This window comes from Hoplias malabaricus, chromosome 6 (assembly GCF_029633855.1).
Source record: "Hoplias malabaricus isolate fHopMal1 chromosome 6, fHopMal1.hap1, whole genome shotgun sequence".
NCBI classification, from domain to species: domain Eukaryota; kingdom Metazoa; phylum Chordata; class Actinopteri; order Characiformes; family Erythrinidae; genus Hoplias; species Hoplias malabaricus.
Window position 1 is genome coordinate 43,809,011 of NC_089805.1, and position 16,496 is coordinate 43,825,506.

The following is a 16,496-nucleotide window of genomic DNA, read 5'->3' on the forward strand; positions in this document are numbered from 1 at the left end:
ACAGGTGTGAGTGTGTGTGTGACTGGGTGAGTGTGTGAGTGACTGGGTGAGTGTGTGACACTGTCCACAGGTGTGAGTGTGTGTGTGACTGGGTGAGTGTGTGTGTGACTGGGTGAGTGTGTGAAACTGTCCACAGGTGTGAGTGTGTGAGTGACTGGGTGAGTGTGTGAAACTGTCCACAGGTGTGAGTGTGTGTGTGACTGGTTGAGTGTGTGACACTGTCCACAGGTGTGAGTGTGTGTGTGACTGGGTGAGTTTGTGACACTGTCCACGGGTGTGAGTGTGTGAAACTGTCCACAGGTGTGAGTGTGTGAGTGACTGTGTGAGAGTGTGACACTGTCCACAGGTGTGAGTGTGTATGTGACTGGGTGAGTGTGTGACACTGTCCACAGGTGTGTGTGTGTGACTGGGTGAGTGTGTGACACTGTCCACAAGTGTGAATGTGTATGTGACTGGGTGAGTGTGTGACACTGTCCACAGGTGTGTGTGTGAGTGACTGGGTGAGTGTGTGACACTGTTCACAGGTGTGAGTGTGTGTGTGACTGGGTGAGTGTGTGTGTGACTGGGTGAGTGTGTGACACTGTCCACAAGTGTGAATGTGTATGTGACTGGGTGAGTGTGTGACACTGTCCACAGGTGTGAGTGTGTGTGTGACTGGGTGAGTGTGTGACACTGTCCACAGGTGTGAGTGTGTGTGTGACTGGTTGAGTGTGTGACACTGTTCACAGGTGTGAGTGTGTGTGTGACTGGTTGAGTGTGTGACACTGTCCACAGGTGTGAGTGAGTGTGTGACTGGGTGAGTGTGTGAGTGACTGGGTGAGTGTGTGACACTGTCCACAGGTGTGAGTGTGTGTGTGACTGGGTGAGTGTGTGAAACTGTCCACAGGTGTGAGTGTGTGAGTGACTGGGTGAGTGTGTGAAACTGTCCACAGGTGTGAGTGTGTGTGTGACTGGTTGAGTGTGTGACACTGTCCACAGGTGTGAGTGAGTGTGTGACTGGGTGAGTGTGTGAGTGACTGGGTGAGTGTGTGACACTGTCCACAGGTGTGAGTGTGTGTGTGACGGGGTGAGTGTGTGAAACTGTCCACAGGTGTGAGTGTGTGAGTGACTGGGTGAGTGTGTGAAACTGTCCACAGGTGTGAGTGTGTGTGTGACTGGTTGAGTGTGTGACACTGTCCACAGGTGTGAGTGTGTGTGTGACTGGGTGAGTTTGTGACACTGTCCACAGGTGTGAGTGTGTGAGTGACTGGGTGAGTGTGTGACACTGTCCACAGGTGTGAGTGTGTATGTGACTGGGTGAGTGTGTGACACTGTCCACAGGTGTGTGTGTGTGTGTGTGTGTGTGTGTGTGTGTGTGTGTGTGTGTGTGTGACACTGTCCACAAGTGTGAATGTGTATGTGACTGGGTGAGTGTGTGACACTGTCCACAGGTGTGTGTTTGAGTGACTGGGTGAGTGTGTGACACTGTTCACAGGTGTGAGTGTGTGTGTGACTGGGTGAGTGTGTGTGTGACTGGGTGAGTGTGTGACACTTTCCACAAGTGTGAATGTGTATGTGACTGGGTGAGTGTGTGACACTGTCCACAGGTGTGAGTGTGTGTGTGACTGGGTGAGTGTGTGACACTGTCCACAGGTGTGAGTGTGTGTGTGACTGGTTGAGTGTGTGACACTGTTCACAGGTGTGAGTGTGTGTGTGACTGGTTGAGTGTGTGACACTGTCCACAGGTGTGAGTGAGTGTGTGACTGGGTGAGTGTGTGAGTGACTGGGTGAGTGTGTGACACTGTCCACAGGTGTGAGTGTGTGTGTGACTGGGTGAGTGTGTGAGTGACTGGGTGAGTGTGTGAAACTGTCCACAGGTGTGAGTGTGTGTGTGACTGGTTGAGTGTGTGACACTGTCCACAGGTGTGAGTGTGTGTGTGACTGGGTGAGTGTGTGACACTGTCCACAGGTGTGAGTGTGTGAAACTGTCCACAGGTGTGAGTGTGTGAGTGACTGGGTGAGTGTGTGACACTGTCCACAGGTGTGAGTGTGTATGTGACTGGGTGAGTGTGTGACACTGTCCACAGGTGTGAGTGTGTGAAACTGTCCACAGGTGTGAGTGTGTATGTGACTGGGTGAGTGTGTGACTAGGTAAGTGTGTGACACTGTCCACAAGTGTGAATGTGTATGTGACTGGGTGAGTGTGTGACACTGTCCACAGGTGTGAGTGTGTGAGTGACTGGGTGAGTGTGTGACACTGTCCACAAGTGTGAATGTGTATGTGACTGGGTGAGTGTGTGACACTGTCCACAGGTGTGAGTGTGTGAGTGACTGGGTGAGTGTGTGACACTGTCCACAAGTGTGAATGTGTATGTGACTGGGTGAGTGTGTGACACTGTCCACAGGTGTGAGTGACTGGGTGAGTGTGTGACACTGTTCACAGGTGTGAGTGTGTGTGTGACACTGTCCACAAGTGTGAATGTGTATGTGACTGGGTGAGTGTGTGACACTGTCCACAGGTGTGAGTGTGTGAGTGACTGGGTGGGTGTGTGACACTGTTCACAGGTGTGAGTGTGTGTGACTGGGTGAGTGTGTGACACTGTCCACAGGTGTGAGTGTGTATGTGACTGGGTGAGTGTGTGACACTGTCCACAGGTGTGTGTGTGTGTGTGTGTGTGACTGGGTGAGTGTGTGACACTGTTCACAGGTGTGAGTGTGTGAATGACTGGGTGAGTGTGTGACACTGTTCACAGGTGTGAGTGTGTGTGTGACTGGGTGAGTGTGTGACACTGTCCACAAGTGTAAATGTGTATGTGACTGGGTGAGTGTGTGACACTGTCCACAGGTGTGAGTGTGTGTGTGACTGGGTGAGTGTGTGACACTGTCCACAGGTGTGAGTGTGTGTGTGACTGGTTGAGTGTGTGACACTGTTCACAGGTGTGAGTGTGTGTGTGACTGGTTGAGTGTGTGACACTGTCCACAGGTGTGAGTGAGTGAGTGACTGGGTGAGTGTGTGACACTGTCCACAGGTGTGAGTGTGTGTGTGACTGGTTGAGTGTGTGACACTGTCCACAGGTGTGAGTGAGTGTGTGACTGGGTGAGTGTGTGAGTGACTGGGTGAGTGTGTGAAACTGTCCACAGGTGTGAGTGTGTGAGTGACTGGGTGAGTGTGTGAAACTGTCCACAGGTGTGAGTGTGTGTGTAACTGAGTGAGTGTGTGACACTGTCCACAGGTGTGAGTGTGTGAGTGACTGGGTGAGTGTGTGAAACTGTCCACAGGTGTGAGTGTGTGTGTGACTGGTTGAGTGTGTGACACTGTCCACAGGTGTGAGTGTGTGTGTGACTGGGTGAGTTTGTGACACTGTCCACAGGTGTGAGTGTGTGAAACTGTCCACAGGTGTGAGTGTGTGAGTGACTGGGTGAGTGTGTGACACTGTCCACAGGTGTGAGTGTGTATGTGACTGGGTGAGTGTGTGACACTGTCCACAGGTGTGTGTGTGTGTGACTGGGTGAGTGTGTGACACTGTCCAAAAGTGTGAATGTGTATGTGACTGGGTGAGTGTGTGACACTGTTCACAGGTGTGAGTGTGTGTGTGACTGGGTGAGTGTGTGTGTGACTGGGTGAGTGTGTGACACTGTCCACAAGTGTGAATGTGTATGTGACTGGGTGAGTGTGTGACACTGTACACAGGTGTGAGTGACTGGGTGAGTGTGTGACACTGTCCACAGGTGTGAGTGTGTGTGTGACTGGGTGAGTGTGTGACACTGTCCACAGGTGTGAGTGTGTGTGTGACTGGTTGAGTGTGTGACACTGTCCACAGGTGTGAGTGAGTGTGTGACTGGGTGAGTGTGTGAGTGACTGGGTGAGTGTGTGACACTGTCCACAGGTGTGAGTGTGTGTGTGACTGGGTGAGTGTGTGTGTGAATGGTTGAGTGTGTGACACTGTCCACAGGTGTGAGTGAGTGTGTGACTGGGTGAGTGTGTGAGTGACTGGGTGAGTGTGTGACACTGTCCACAGGTGTGAGTGTGTGTGTGACTGGGTGAGTGTGTGAAACTGTCCACAGGTGTGAGTGACTGGGTGAGTGTGTGAAACTATCCACAGGTGTGAGTGTGTGTGTGACTGGTTGAGTTTGTGACACTGTCCACAGGTGTGAGTGTGTGTGTGACTGGGTGAGTGTGTGAAACTGTCCACAGGTGTGAGTGTGTGAGTGACTGGGTGAGTGTGTGAAACTGTCCACAGGTGTGAGTGTGTGTGTGACTGGTTGAGTGTGTGACACTGTCCACAGGTGTGAGTGTGTGTGTGACTGGGTGAGTTTGTGACACTGTCCACAGGTGTGAGTGTGTGAAACTGTCCACAGGTGTGAGTGTGTGAGTGACTGGGTGAGTGTGTGACACTGTCCACAGGTGTGTGTGTGTGTGTGTGTGTGTGTGTGTGTGTGACTGGGTGAGTGTGTGACACTGTCCACAAGTTTGAATGTGTATGTGACTGGGTGAGTGTGTGACACTGTCCACAGGTGTGTGTGTGAGTGACTGGGTGAGTGTGTGACACTGTTCACAGGTGTGAGTGTATGTGTGACTGGGTGAGTGTGTGTGTGACTGGGTGAGTGTGTGACACTGTCCACAAGTGTGAATGTGTATGTGACTGGGTGAGTGTGTGACACTGTCCACAGGTGTGAGTGTGTGTGTGACTGGGTGAGTGTGTGACACTGTCCACAGGTGTGAGTGTGTGTGTGACTGGTTGAGTGTGTGACACTGTTCACAGGTGTGAGTGTGTGTGTGACTGGTTGAGTGTGTGACACTGTCCACAGGTGTGAGTGAGTGTGTGACTGGGTGAGTGTGTGAGTGACTGGGTGAGTGTGTAACACTGTCCACAGGTGTGAGTGTGTGTGTGTGTGTGTGACTGGGTGAGTGTGTGACACTGTCCACAAGTGTGAATGTGTATGTGACTGGGTGAGTGTGTGACACTGTCCACAGGTGTGAGTGTGTGAGTGACTGGGTGAGTGTGTGACACTGTCCACAGGTGTGAATGTGTATGTGACTGGGTGAGTGTGTGACACTGTCCACAGGTGTGAGTGTGTGTGTGACTGGGTGAGTGTGTGACACTGTCCACAGGTGTGAGTGTGTGTGTGACTGGTTGAGTGTGTGACACTGTTCACAGGTGTGAGTGTGTGTGTTACTGGTTGAGTGTGTGACACTGTCCACAGGTGTGAGTGAGTGTGTGACTGGGTGAGTGTGTGAGTGACTGGTTGAGTGTGTGACACTGTCCACAGGTGTGAGTGTGTGTGTGACTGGGTGAGTGTGTGTGTGACTGGTTGAGTGTGTGACACTGTCCACAGGTGTGAGTGAGTGTGTGACTGGGTGAGTGTGTGAGTGACTGGGTGAGTGTGTGACACTGTCCACAGGTGTGAGTGTGTGTGTGACTGGGTGAGTGTGTGTGTGACTGGGTGAGTGTGTGAAACTGTCCACAGGTGTGAGTGTGTGAGTGATTGGGTGAGTGTGTGAAACTGTCCACAGGTGTGAGTGTGTGTGTGACTGGGTGAGTTTGTGACACTGTCCACAGGTGTGAGTGTGTGAAACTGTCCACAGGTGTGAGTGTGTGAGTGACTGGGTGAGTGTGTGACACTGTCCACAGGTGTGAGTGTGTATGTGACTGGGTGAGTGTGTGACACTGTCCACAGGTGTGTGGGTGTGTGTGTGTGACTGGGTGAGTGTGTGACACTGTCCACAAGTGTGAATGTGTATGTGACTGGGTGAGTGTGTGACACTGTCCACAGGTGTGTGTGTGAGTGACTGGGTGAGTGTGTGACACTGTTCACAGGTGTGAGTGTGTGTGTGACTGGGTGAGTGTGTGTGTGACTGGGTGAGTGTGTGACACTGTCCACAAGTGTGAATGTGTATGTGACTGGGTGAGTGTGTGACACTGTCCACAGGTGTGAGTGTGTGTGTGACTGGGTGAGTGTGTGACACTGTCCACAGGTGTGAGTGTGTGTGTGACTGGTTGAGTGTGTGACACTGTTCACAGGTGTGAGTGTGTGTGTGACTGGTTGAGTGTGTGACACTGTCCACAGGTGTGAGTGTGTGAGTGACTGGGTGAGTGTGTGACACTGTCCACAGGTGTGAGTGTGTGTGTGACTGGGTGAGTGTGTGAGTGACTGGGTGAGTGTGTGAAACTGTCCACAGGTGTGAGTGTGTGTGTGACTGGTTGAGTGTGTGACACTGTCCACAAGTGTGAATGTGTATGTGACTGGGTGAGTGTGTGACACTGTCCACAGGTGTGAGTGTGTGTGTGACTGGTTGAGTGTGTGACACTGTCCACAAGTGTGAATGTGTATGTGACTGGGTGAGTGTGTGACACTGTCCACAGGTGTGAGTGTGTGTGTGACTGGGTGAGTGTGTGACACTGTCCACAGGTGTGAGTGTGTGTGTGACTGGTTGAGTGTGTGACACTGTTCACAGGTGTGAGTGTGTGTGTGACTGGTTGAGTGTGTGACACTGTCCACAGGTGTGAGTGTGTGAGTGACTGGGTGAGTGTGTGACACTGTTCACAGGTGTGAGTGTGTGTGACTGGGTGAGTGTGTGACACTGTCCACAGGTGTGAGTGTGTATGTGACTGGGTGAGTGTGTGACACTGTCCACAGGTGTGAGTGTGTGTGTGACTGGGTGAGTGTGTGACACTGTCCACAGGTGTGAGTGTGTGTGTGACTGGTTGAGTGTGTGACACTGTTCACAGGTGTGAGTGTGTGTGTGACTGGGTGAGTGTGTGACACTGTCCACAGGTGTGAGTGTGTGTGTGACTGGTTGAGTGTGTGACACTGTTCACAGGTGTGAGTGTGTGTGTGACTGGTTGAGTGTGTGACACTGTCCACAGGTGTGAGTGTGTGAGTGACTGGTTGAGTGTGTGACACTGTTCACAGGTGTGAGTGTGTGTGTGACTGGGTGAGTGTGTGACACTGTCCACAAGTGTGAATGTGTATGTGACTGGGTGAGTGTGTGACACTGTCCACAGGTGTGAGTGACTGGGTGAGTGTGTGACACTGTCCACAGGTGTGAGTGTGTGTGTGACTGGTTGAGTGTGTGACACTGTCCACAGGTGTGAGTGAGTGTGTGAGTGACTGGGTGAGTGTGTGACACTGTTCACAGGTGTGAGTGTGTGAGTGACTGGGTGAGTGTGTGACACTGTTCACAGGTGTGAGTGTGTGTGTGACTGGGTGAGTGTGTGACACTGTCCACAAGTGTGAATGTGTATGTGACTGGGTGAGTGTGTGACACTGTCCACAGGTGTGAGTGACTGGGTGAGTGTGTGACACTGTCCACAGGTGTGAGTGTGTGTGTGACTGGTTGAGTGTGTGACACTGTCCACAGGTGTGAGTGAGTGTGTGAGTGACTGGGTGAGTGTGTGACACTGTTCACAGGTGTGAGTGTGTGAGTGACTGGGTGAGTGTGTGACACTGTTCACAGGTGTGAGTGTGTGTGTGACTGGGTGAGTGTGTGACACTGTCCACAAGTGTGAATGTGTATGTGACTGGGTGAGTGTGTGACACTGTCCACAGGTGTGAGTGACTGGGTGAGTGTGTGACACTGTCCACAGGTGTGAGTGTGTGTGTGACTGGTTGAGTGTGTGACACTGTCCACAGGTGTGAGTGAGTGTGTGAGTGACTGGGTGAGTGTGTGAAACTGTCCACAGGTGTGAGTGTGTGAGTGACTGGGTGAGTGTTTGAAACTGTCCACAGGTGTGAGTGTGTGTGTAACTGAGTGAGTGTGTGACACTGTCCACAGGTGTGAGTGTGTGAGTGACTGGGTGAGTGTGTGAAACTGTCCACAGGTGTGAGTGTGTGTGTGACTGGGTGAGTGTGTGACACTGTTCACAGGTGTGAGTGTGTGTGTAACTGAGTGAGTGTGTGACACTGTTCACAGGTGTGAGTGTGTGTGTGACTGGGTGAGTGTGTGACACTGTTCACAGGTGTGAGTGTGTGTGTAACTGAGTGAGTGTGTGACACTGTTCACAGGTGTGAGTGTGTGAGTGACTGGGTGAGTGTGTGACACTGTTCACAGGTGTAGGTGTGTGTAAAACTGAGTGAGTGTGTGACACTGTTCACAGGTGTGAGTGTGTGAGTGACTGGGTGAGTGTGTGAAACTGTCCACAGGTGTGAGTGTGTGTGTGACTGGGTGAGTGTGTGACACTGTTCACAGGTGTGAGTGTGTGTGTAACTGAGTGAGTGTGTGACACTGTTCACAGGTGTGAGTGTGTGTGTGACTGGGTGAGTGTGTTACACTGTCCACAGGTCTGAGTGTGTGTGTGACTGGTTGAGTGTGTGACACTGTCCACAGGTATGAGTGTGTGTGTGACTGGGTGAGTTTGTGACACTGTCCACAGGTCTGAGTGTGTGAGTGACTGGGTGAGTGTGTGAAACTGTCCACAGGTGTGAGTGTGTGTGTGACTGGGTGAGTTTGTGACACTGTCCACAGGTGTGAGTGTGTGTGTAACTGAGTGAGTGTGTGACACTGTTCACAGGTGTGAGTGTGTGTGTGACTGGGTGAGTGTGTTACACTGTCCACAGGTGTGAGTGTGTGTGTAACTGAGTGAGTGTGTGACACTGTCCACAGGTGTGAGTGTGTGAGTGACTGGGTGAGTGTGTGAAACTGTCCACAGGTGTGAGTGTGTGTGTGACTGGGTGAGTGTGTGACACTGTCCACAGGTGTGAGTGACTGGGTGAGTGTGTGACACTGTCCACAGGTGTGAGTGTGTGAGTGACTGGGTGAGTGTATGAAACTGTCCACAGGTGTGAGTGTGTGAGTGACTGGGTGAGTGTGTGACACTGTCCACAGGTGTGAGTGTGTGTGTGACTGGGTGAGTGTGTGACACTGTTCACAGGTGTGTGTGTGACTGGGTGAGTGTGTGACACTGTTCACAGGTGTGAGTGTGTGTGTGACTGGGTGAGTGTGTGACACTGTTCACAGGTGTGAGTGTGTGTGTGACTGGGTGAGTGTGTGACACTGTTCACAGGTGTGAGTGTGTGTGTGACTGGGTGAGTGTGTGACACTGTTCACAGGTGTGAGTGTGTGTGTAACTGAGTGAGTGTGTGACACTGTTCACAGGTGTGAGTGTGTGTGTAACTGAGTGAGTGTGTGACACTGTTCACAGGTGTGAGTGTGTGTGTGACTGGGTGAGTGTGTGACACTGTTCACAGGTGTGAGTGTGTGTGTAACTGAGTGAGTGTGTGACACTGTTCACAGGTGTGAGTGTGTGTGTGACTGGGTGAGTGTGTTACACTGTCCACAGGTGTGAGTGTGTGTGTAACTGAGTGAGTGTGTGACACTGTCCACAGGTGTGAGTGTGTGAGTGACTGGGTGAGTGTGTGAAACTGTCCACAGGTGTGAGTGTGTGTGTGACTGGGTGAGTGTGTGACACTGTTCACAGGTGTGAGTGTGTGTGTAACTGAGTGAGTGTGTGACACTGTTCACAGGTGTGAGTGTGTGTGTGACTGGGTGAGTGTGTGACACTGTTCACAGGTGTGAGTGTGTGTGTAACTGAGTGAGTGTGTGACACTGTTCACAGGTGTGAGTGTGTGAGTGACTGGGTGAGTTTGTGAAACTGTCCACAGGTGTGAGTGTGTGTGTGACTGGGTGAGTGTGTGACACTGTTCACAGGTGTGAGTGTGTGTGTAACTGAGTGAGTGTGTGACACTGTTCACAGGTGTGAGTGTGTGTGTAACTGGGTGAGTGTGTGACACTGTTCACAGGTGTGAGTGTGTGTGTAACTGAGTGAGTGTGTGACACTGTTCACAGGTGTGAGTGTGTGTGTGACTGGGTGAGTGTGTTACACTGTCCACAGGTCTGAGTGTGTGTGTAACTGAGTGAGTGTGTGACACTGTTCACAGGTGTGAGTGTGTGAGTGACTGGGTGAGTGTGTGACACTGTTCACAGGTGTGAGTGTGTGTGTAACTGAGTGAGTGTGTGACACTGTTCACAGGTGTGAGTGTGTGTGTAACTGAGTGAGTGTGTGACACTGTTCACAGGTGTGAGTGTGTGTGTAACTGAGTGAGTGTGGGACACTGTCCACAGGTGTGAGTGTGTGAGTGACTGGGTGAGCGTGGGACACTGTCCACAGGTGAGTGTGAGTGTGTGGGTGACTGGCTAAATGTGTTCAGTCTTCACTGAAATGTTTCAGAATGTAGTCTGCAGTCTCCTTATTTATTGCCTTTATTTGGCCAAAACTCTGTGGACACCTGCTCCTCAGCAGTTTCTTCTAAAATAGTGTCATTTCAGTTGGACGACTGTCTCATCTCGACCCCTTTTTGATTTGTGCAGGACCTTGGAAAAGAACAAGAAGAAGAAGATCTTCTAAAGTGTTTGGACCACCACCTCGTACTCGTTGCCAATAAAACCAGCCTGGATGGTCTGTCGCTCGACCACAAGAAGAGAAACAAACATCATTCCTCATCCTCTGCAGCCGTCTGTCTGTCTGTGTGTCTGTCTGTCTGTCTGTCTGTCTGTCTGTCTGCATGGTGAGGACGGTCAGAGAGCGAGGGGGAGGGCGCCTTGTCCTGGATTTCCAGATTAACTCGGCCTTGTCTGGTTCTGTATATAGTCTGTATGTGCGTTACCTGCCCAGTAGATGAGCACTAAACTCTCTGGACCCTGAGCTCGGACAATCATCTCTCAGACACATGCCTTTCACCCAGCGCCACACACAGAGGAGAGGAATCAGAGCACGGGGGAGTGCCCCGTTCCTAATCTTCATGTTAAAACCCCTTCAAATTCCTGTCCCTAACCGCTCTCTCTGTAGAGTTTTATAATCCACAAGGTTGCCTTCCTCCTCGAATCCTGACAGACTCCATCCTAAAGAACCTACAGGCTGAAGTACACCTCAGGCCATTCTTTTCTTTTTGTTATTGTTGTTGTTTTTTTGAAATATTAAAACATAAAAAAACACCTTCCGCGGCTTTAATTTTCTTTTCTTCCCTTCTGCAATGTTAAGCTCTTTTATTTTTTTGTGTAATTTAAGTTATCTAGCCTTGGACCGCATTGTGTATCTTTGTTTATATAACGTTTCCTCCACTTTTGTTTGCTGCCATCCGTTGATTTTTGTCTCATTATTATTATTATTATTGTTGTTGTTATTATTATGAGAGCGTATTGGGTCCCGCTTCACTTTGTTCTTTTGTGTTTGTCGTTTTACGGAGACACTGTGTTTAAAAGTGATAGCGTAGCCTCTCACCGAGCCTTTATAAATGTGTCATAATGTGGCCTAGATTTTTTCCTTTTTATTTGTCCTTTTCCATCTTTTTTTTTTCTTTCCCAGCGTTTAAATTAACTTTTTTTTATTTTATTTTGTAAACTGCATTTAACGTCATTTAATGCTGGTGTTGGACAAAAACAGTGCTTAATGCGGAATGATCTGTATAAAAACGAAGCGGAGGCGGAGGAGTAGAGACGATGCACATATGTTAATTTGTTAATTAGTGGGAGGGGCTTTCTTCTTTTTTCAAAGTTTTCCTTTCACTTTTTTTCACGTTTTTTACTCGTTTTTGTTAAATTATGATGCATTCATAAGTGTGCTGCACCCGCCCCGAAGATGACGGCCACCAACAGTGTCTCCTTTTTATTTTGTTGTATGTTCAAAGGGTGGGGAAGTGATTTTATTGCTGTTGCTTTAACACGAGTCTGAAGCGGCCACCGTTTTCCTGATTGTTTTCTTGGTACTGCAGCTCCAGGAGCGTTCAGAAATAACACACCGCCCCTGGTTTCAGTCCCGAGTCCGAGAGGATTTCAGTTCCATCACGAGATTGAGTTTAAAGTGTTTTATCTGAAAATCAATCCTTCAAATCCCAAGTGTTCTTAATGTTTTGGCATCATTTGAAAACACTGTGAGAGTCTCTCATCATGAAATGACTAGTAAAGTACAGTCCGACCGTCCTGAAGATACAGAGTTCTGGAATTGTTAATGTCACGAGGTTAAGAGAAGTTCCTGAGTTGTTTTATCACACCTTTGGTCGAGTTGACAGCTCTGATGTTATTCACACTCACTGCCTGGTGGTGGCGCCGTTTCTGCTTTGTTTTTTATAAGTAACAGCTCCTTGCTTTTGGAGCTCCCTCCCTCAGCAGGCCACGCTCAGTACCCCCACATTTAGCTTTTGTTCATGTACTGCACCTATATTTTCTATTTGTTCTATTTTTTTTCTTTTGTTTATTGTCATTTTTATTGTAAAAAGTCACTTAATAAAACTGTGATGATACAGTGCCATGTGTTTATTTAATTTATTTATTCCTCAGCTGTCACATTTCCCCTCTTTCTAGCATTTGTTATATATTTGACACATGAATACGTCTGTGGAAAATGAAAGGGGACACATTATTGGGGGGGGGGTTCAATGCATGGTCACAATTTGAAGATCTGAGGCCACCAGCTCACACACTGTGAAACAATACCCACCTGTGTGCTGCCTAAGTCAGAAAACATGGGAGAAAAGGAGCCGTTCCGATTAATTCCTCTTCTGACGTCATTTGCAGAGACTTTAGAAATAGCCACGCCCCCTGGTCTGAGGCTGTCCAATCACAGCGCTGGACCCAAGTTTATATAAGAGAGCAAAGAGAATGTTAAACGCAGCAAAACAGACGCAACGAGCGCGGAGAAATAAGAGAACAGAGTGAAAACGGCTAAAAACCAGAGCTTCTGCTCCTCGCTCCTCACTGCTGTGCGCTCGGGGTCGGGGTGAACAGAGAGCGGCTCATTATCATTTAAAGGAACAGGTGCTGAAAGCGGGCGTTCTGAACAGGGGCTGTTTACACAGGGGGAGAACACTGCTGTGGGGTTTGGACCAAAGCAGGTCACAGACGTTTCATTAAGAAACAGAACTGTGTTCCACTGTGGAGAAGTGGGGGAATATGACGCTCTTAAAGTCCAGTTCCAGCACTGAACAACAGAGGGCAGAATCCTACACTAACACATTAAAGACGAAGCACACCTGTTTCTAAACTCGTATTTGGTGATTTATGGGCACCTCAGGTGATTATTTTAGTTTAGTTTTTAATCTAGAAATGATTGTTTGAGAAACAAAATATGCACCTGTGGCCTAAAGGTTAAAGAAGAGCGCTTGTTGCCGATGCGTCGACTGTTCCATCTCCAGGAACTGCTGGAAAAATCGGGGTGGGAGGAAGTGGTGGTAATGCAGACTCCGAATGTCGTTGTACTGTGTTACATCTTAACGTAATAACAGTCATCTGATTAAAACATAATTTGTCTGATTTGATTGATACATTTGTTTGATTCAAGAGCACACAGGCATTTAACCAGAAGCTTTAGCCCCCACAAATGCCTTTTCATGAACATTAAAGGCAATGAAGTCCTTGTGCTGAACATCGGTGAGGGGTGTGTGTACAATGTGTGTGATATGGATGTTCCTATTGGATGCAGTCCACTGGGAGGTGAGGGGTCTTTATTTGAATCAGTTCCAAATACAATTCAAGCAATTGATATAAAACAGAATATTAAAACCTATGAAAAATGGGGGATACTTTACAAATCAGGTTTTCTCTGTTAGCCACAGCTGGATCCCAGTAGTGATGTCTTTCAGCTCTTTCATTATAGGACAGGCCTGACTTTACGTTTATGTTTTCTAGCTAAAATAGAACCTGTAGCAGTGTGAGGAGGAATCTCTGGGATAAAATCAAAGGCTGGGCTCAGTCAGAGCTGAAATGTGAAACGCAGTTGTTGTAATGGCTGTTAAAGCAGAACACTTTCCTACGACTTTTAACTCTGACTCAGTTTTAGCCTCATTTACATTTTCAGCTTGTGACCTTGGGACTTTGAACTTTCCAAACACTAATACACATGCACACTGACCTCGGACCCCCACTCACACACAGTCAGCTGGTGATGTGATTTTGCGCTCTCTTTTCTGATTGGCTGAGTGTGTCCCCTCTACATCGATTTAGTCGCTCAGCAGGTCACGCTGCAGTATTCTGTGTGTTCTGGGCTAACAACTCGCTGCTGTTTCAGCTCATTCCTGGAAGCGCCGGAGGAGTTCATTCTCTTTACATTTTGTCTAGAAATGTTTCTGCCTCTGAATAATAATAATAACCCATTCATTCATTGTCTGTAACCCTTATCCAGTTCAGGGTCGCGGTGGGTCCAGAGTCTACCTGGAATCATTGGGCGCAAGGTGGGAATACACCCTGGAGGGGGCACCAGTCCTTCACATGGCAACACACACACACTCACAGACACACACACACTCACAACTACGGACACTTTTGAGTCACCAATCCACCTACCAACGTGTGTTTTTGGACCGTGGGAGGAAACCCACGCAGCCACAGGGAGAACACACCACACTCCTCACAGACAGTCACCCGGAGGAAACCCACGCAGACACAGGGAGAACACACCACACTCCTCACAGACAGTCACCCGGAGGAAACCCACGCAGACACAGGGAGAACACACCGCACTCCTCACAGACAGTCACCCGGAGGAAACCCACGCAGACACAGAGAGAACACACCGCACTCCTCACAGACAGTCACCCGGAGGAAACCCACGCAGCCACAGGGAGAACACACCGCACTCCTCACAGACAGTCACCCGGAGGAAACCCACGCAGACACAGAGAGAACACACCGCACTCCTCACAGACAGTCACCCGGAGGAAACCCACGCAGCCACAGGGAGAACACACCGCACTCCTCACAGACAGTCACCCGGAGGAAACCCACACAGACACAGGGAGAACACACCACACTCCTCACAGACAGTCACCCGGAGGAAACCCACGCAGACACAGGGAGAACACACCGCACTCCTCACAGACAGTCACCCGGAGGAAACCCACGCAGACACAGGGAGAACACACCGCACTCCTCACAGACAGTCACCCGGAGGAAACCCATGCAGACACAGAGAGAACACACCACACTTCTCACAGACAGTCACCCGGAGGAAACCCACACAGACACAGGGAGAACACACCACACTCCTCACAGACAGTCACCCGGAGGAAACCCACGCAGACACAGAGAGAACACACCACACTCCTCACAGACAGTCACTCGGAGTGGGACTCGAACCCACAACCTCCAGGTCCCTGGAGCTGTGACTGAGACACTACATGCTGCACCACCGTGCCGCCCCAATAATAAAAATAATTTGCTGTTGTAACAAATGTTGCCATTGTCTTCTTCATTGTGAGGTTTGATCCAGATTTGATTTATTTAAAGTTTCCCCCCCTCAGGGCTGGGGATGGGCTCTGGACCCTGGGTGGTTTAAAAGTGGGACACAACTTGCCGACTCCCGCACGGAGGACGAGCAGCAAACCACTGAAAATACGGTTACATCCACTCCTCAGAACCTGAGCCTGATGAATCAGTCAGTGCTGAATCAGGAGGTAGATGGGTTCACAGAGCTCTTCTCCTCCAATTAAAAGAGCAGAGGAGCGGTAGTAACAATTCATTGGTCACGATCCATAACTACAGCTGATTGGCTGAGACCTGGTGGCAGCCATTTTGCTGAAATTCTGAGGAAAACAGTGAAAATCTGAGTACGAACAGCAAAGGGTTGAGTGTGAGCCGAGAGTTGGTAGAAAGTCCTGAAAGAGTGTGAGAGGTGAAAGGATGAATATTTTCAGGGGCGCACAATGAAAGGGTGAAAGTTTGGGTAGGAGTGGTGTGTATTTAAATTTGCGTGGCGTCAAGTGTATGTGTGTGTTTGTGTGCGTATGTGTGAGTGTATATGTGTGTGTGTGTGTGTGTATGTGTGTGTGTATGTGTGTATGTGTGTCTCTGTATGTGTGTGTGTGTGTGTGTTTGTCTCTGTATGTGTGTGTGTGTCTCTCTCTGTGTTTGTGTGTGTGTATGTGTGTCTCTGTATGTGTGTGTGTGTCTCTCTGTGTGTGTGTGTGTGTGTGTGTGTGTGTGTGTGTCTGTATGTGTGTGTGTGTGTGTGTGTGTGTGTGTGTGTCTCTGTGTGTGTGTGTGTGTGTGTGTCTCTGTATGTGTGTGTGTGTCTCTCTCTGTGTTTGTGTGTGTGTGTCTCTTTCTCTGTGTTTGTGTGTGTGTGTGTGTGTGTGTATGTGTGTCTCTGTATGTGTGTGTGTCTCTGTGTGTGTGTGTGTGTGTGTGTGTGTGTGTCTCTGTATGTGTGTGTGTGTCTCTCTCTGTGTTTGTGTGTGTGTGTATGTGTGTCTCTGTATGTGTGTGTGTCTCTGTGTTTGTGTGTGTGTGTGTGTGTGTCTCTGTATGTGTGTGTGTGTGTCTCTCTCTGTGTTTGTGTGTGTGTGTGTGTGTGTGTATGTGTGTCTCTGTATGTGTGTGTCTCTGTGTTTGTGTGTGTGTGTGTATGTGTGTCTCTGTATGTGTGTGTGTCTCTGTGTTTGTGTGTGTGTATGTGTGTGTGTTTGTGTGTAGCAGTAGTCTTTCTCTCTAAACTGAAGAGAATCAGGTCTCAGTGACAGGCCTGAGGTCAGAGGGGTGGCTCAGGGAAGTGTCCACAAAGAAAAGGAGAGGAGCAGGATTTGGCAGG

At 49.4% G+C, this 16,496-nt stretch overlaps 1 protein-coding gene across 2 annotated transcripts in view; it reads left to right on the plus strand.

Annotated features, from left to right (window-relative positions):
* The window catches only part of LOC136699166 (septin-7), a 54,684-nt gene extending 42,473 nt beyond the window's left edge, over nt 1–12,211 (plus strand). For both annotated transcript variants that reach the window (XM_066673646.1, XM_066673647.1), the window contains one exon: nt 10,289–12,211. In XM_066673646.1, the coding sequence (XP_066529743.1) occupies nt 10,289–10,325 (37 nt within the window). In that variant the 3' untranslated portion in view covers nt 10,326–12,211. The remainder of the gene's footprint in view (nt 1–10,288) is intronic.
* Nucleotides 12,212–16,496: the final 4,285 nt, after the last annotated feature.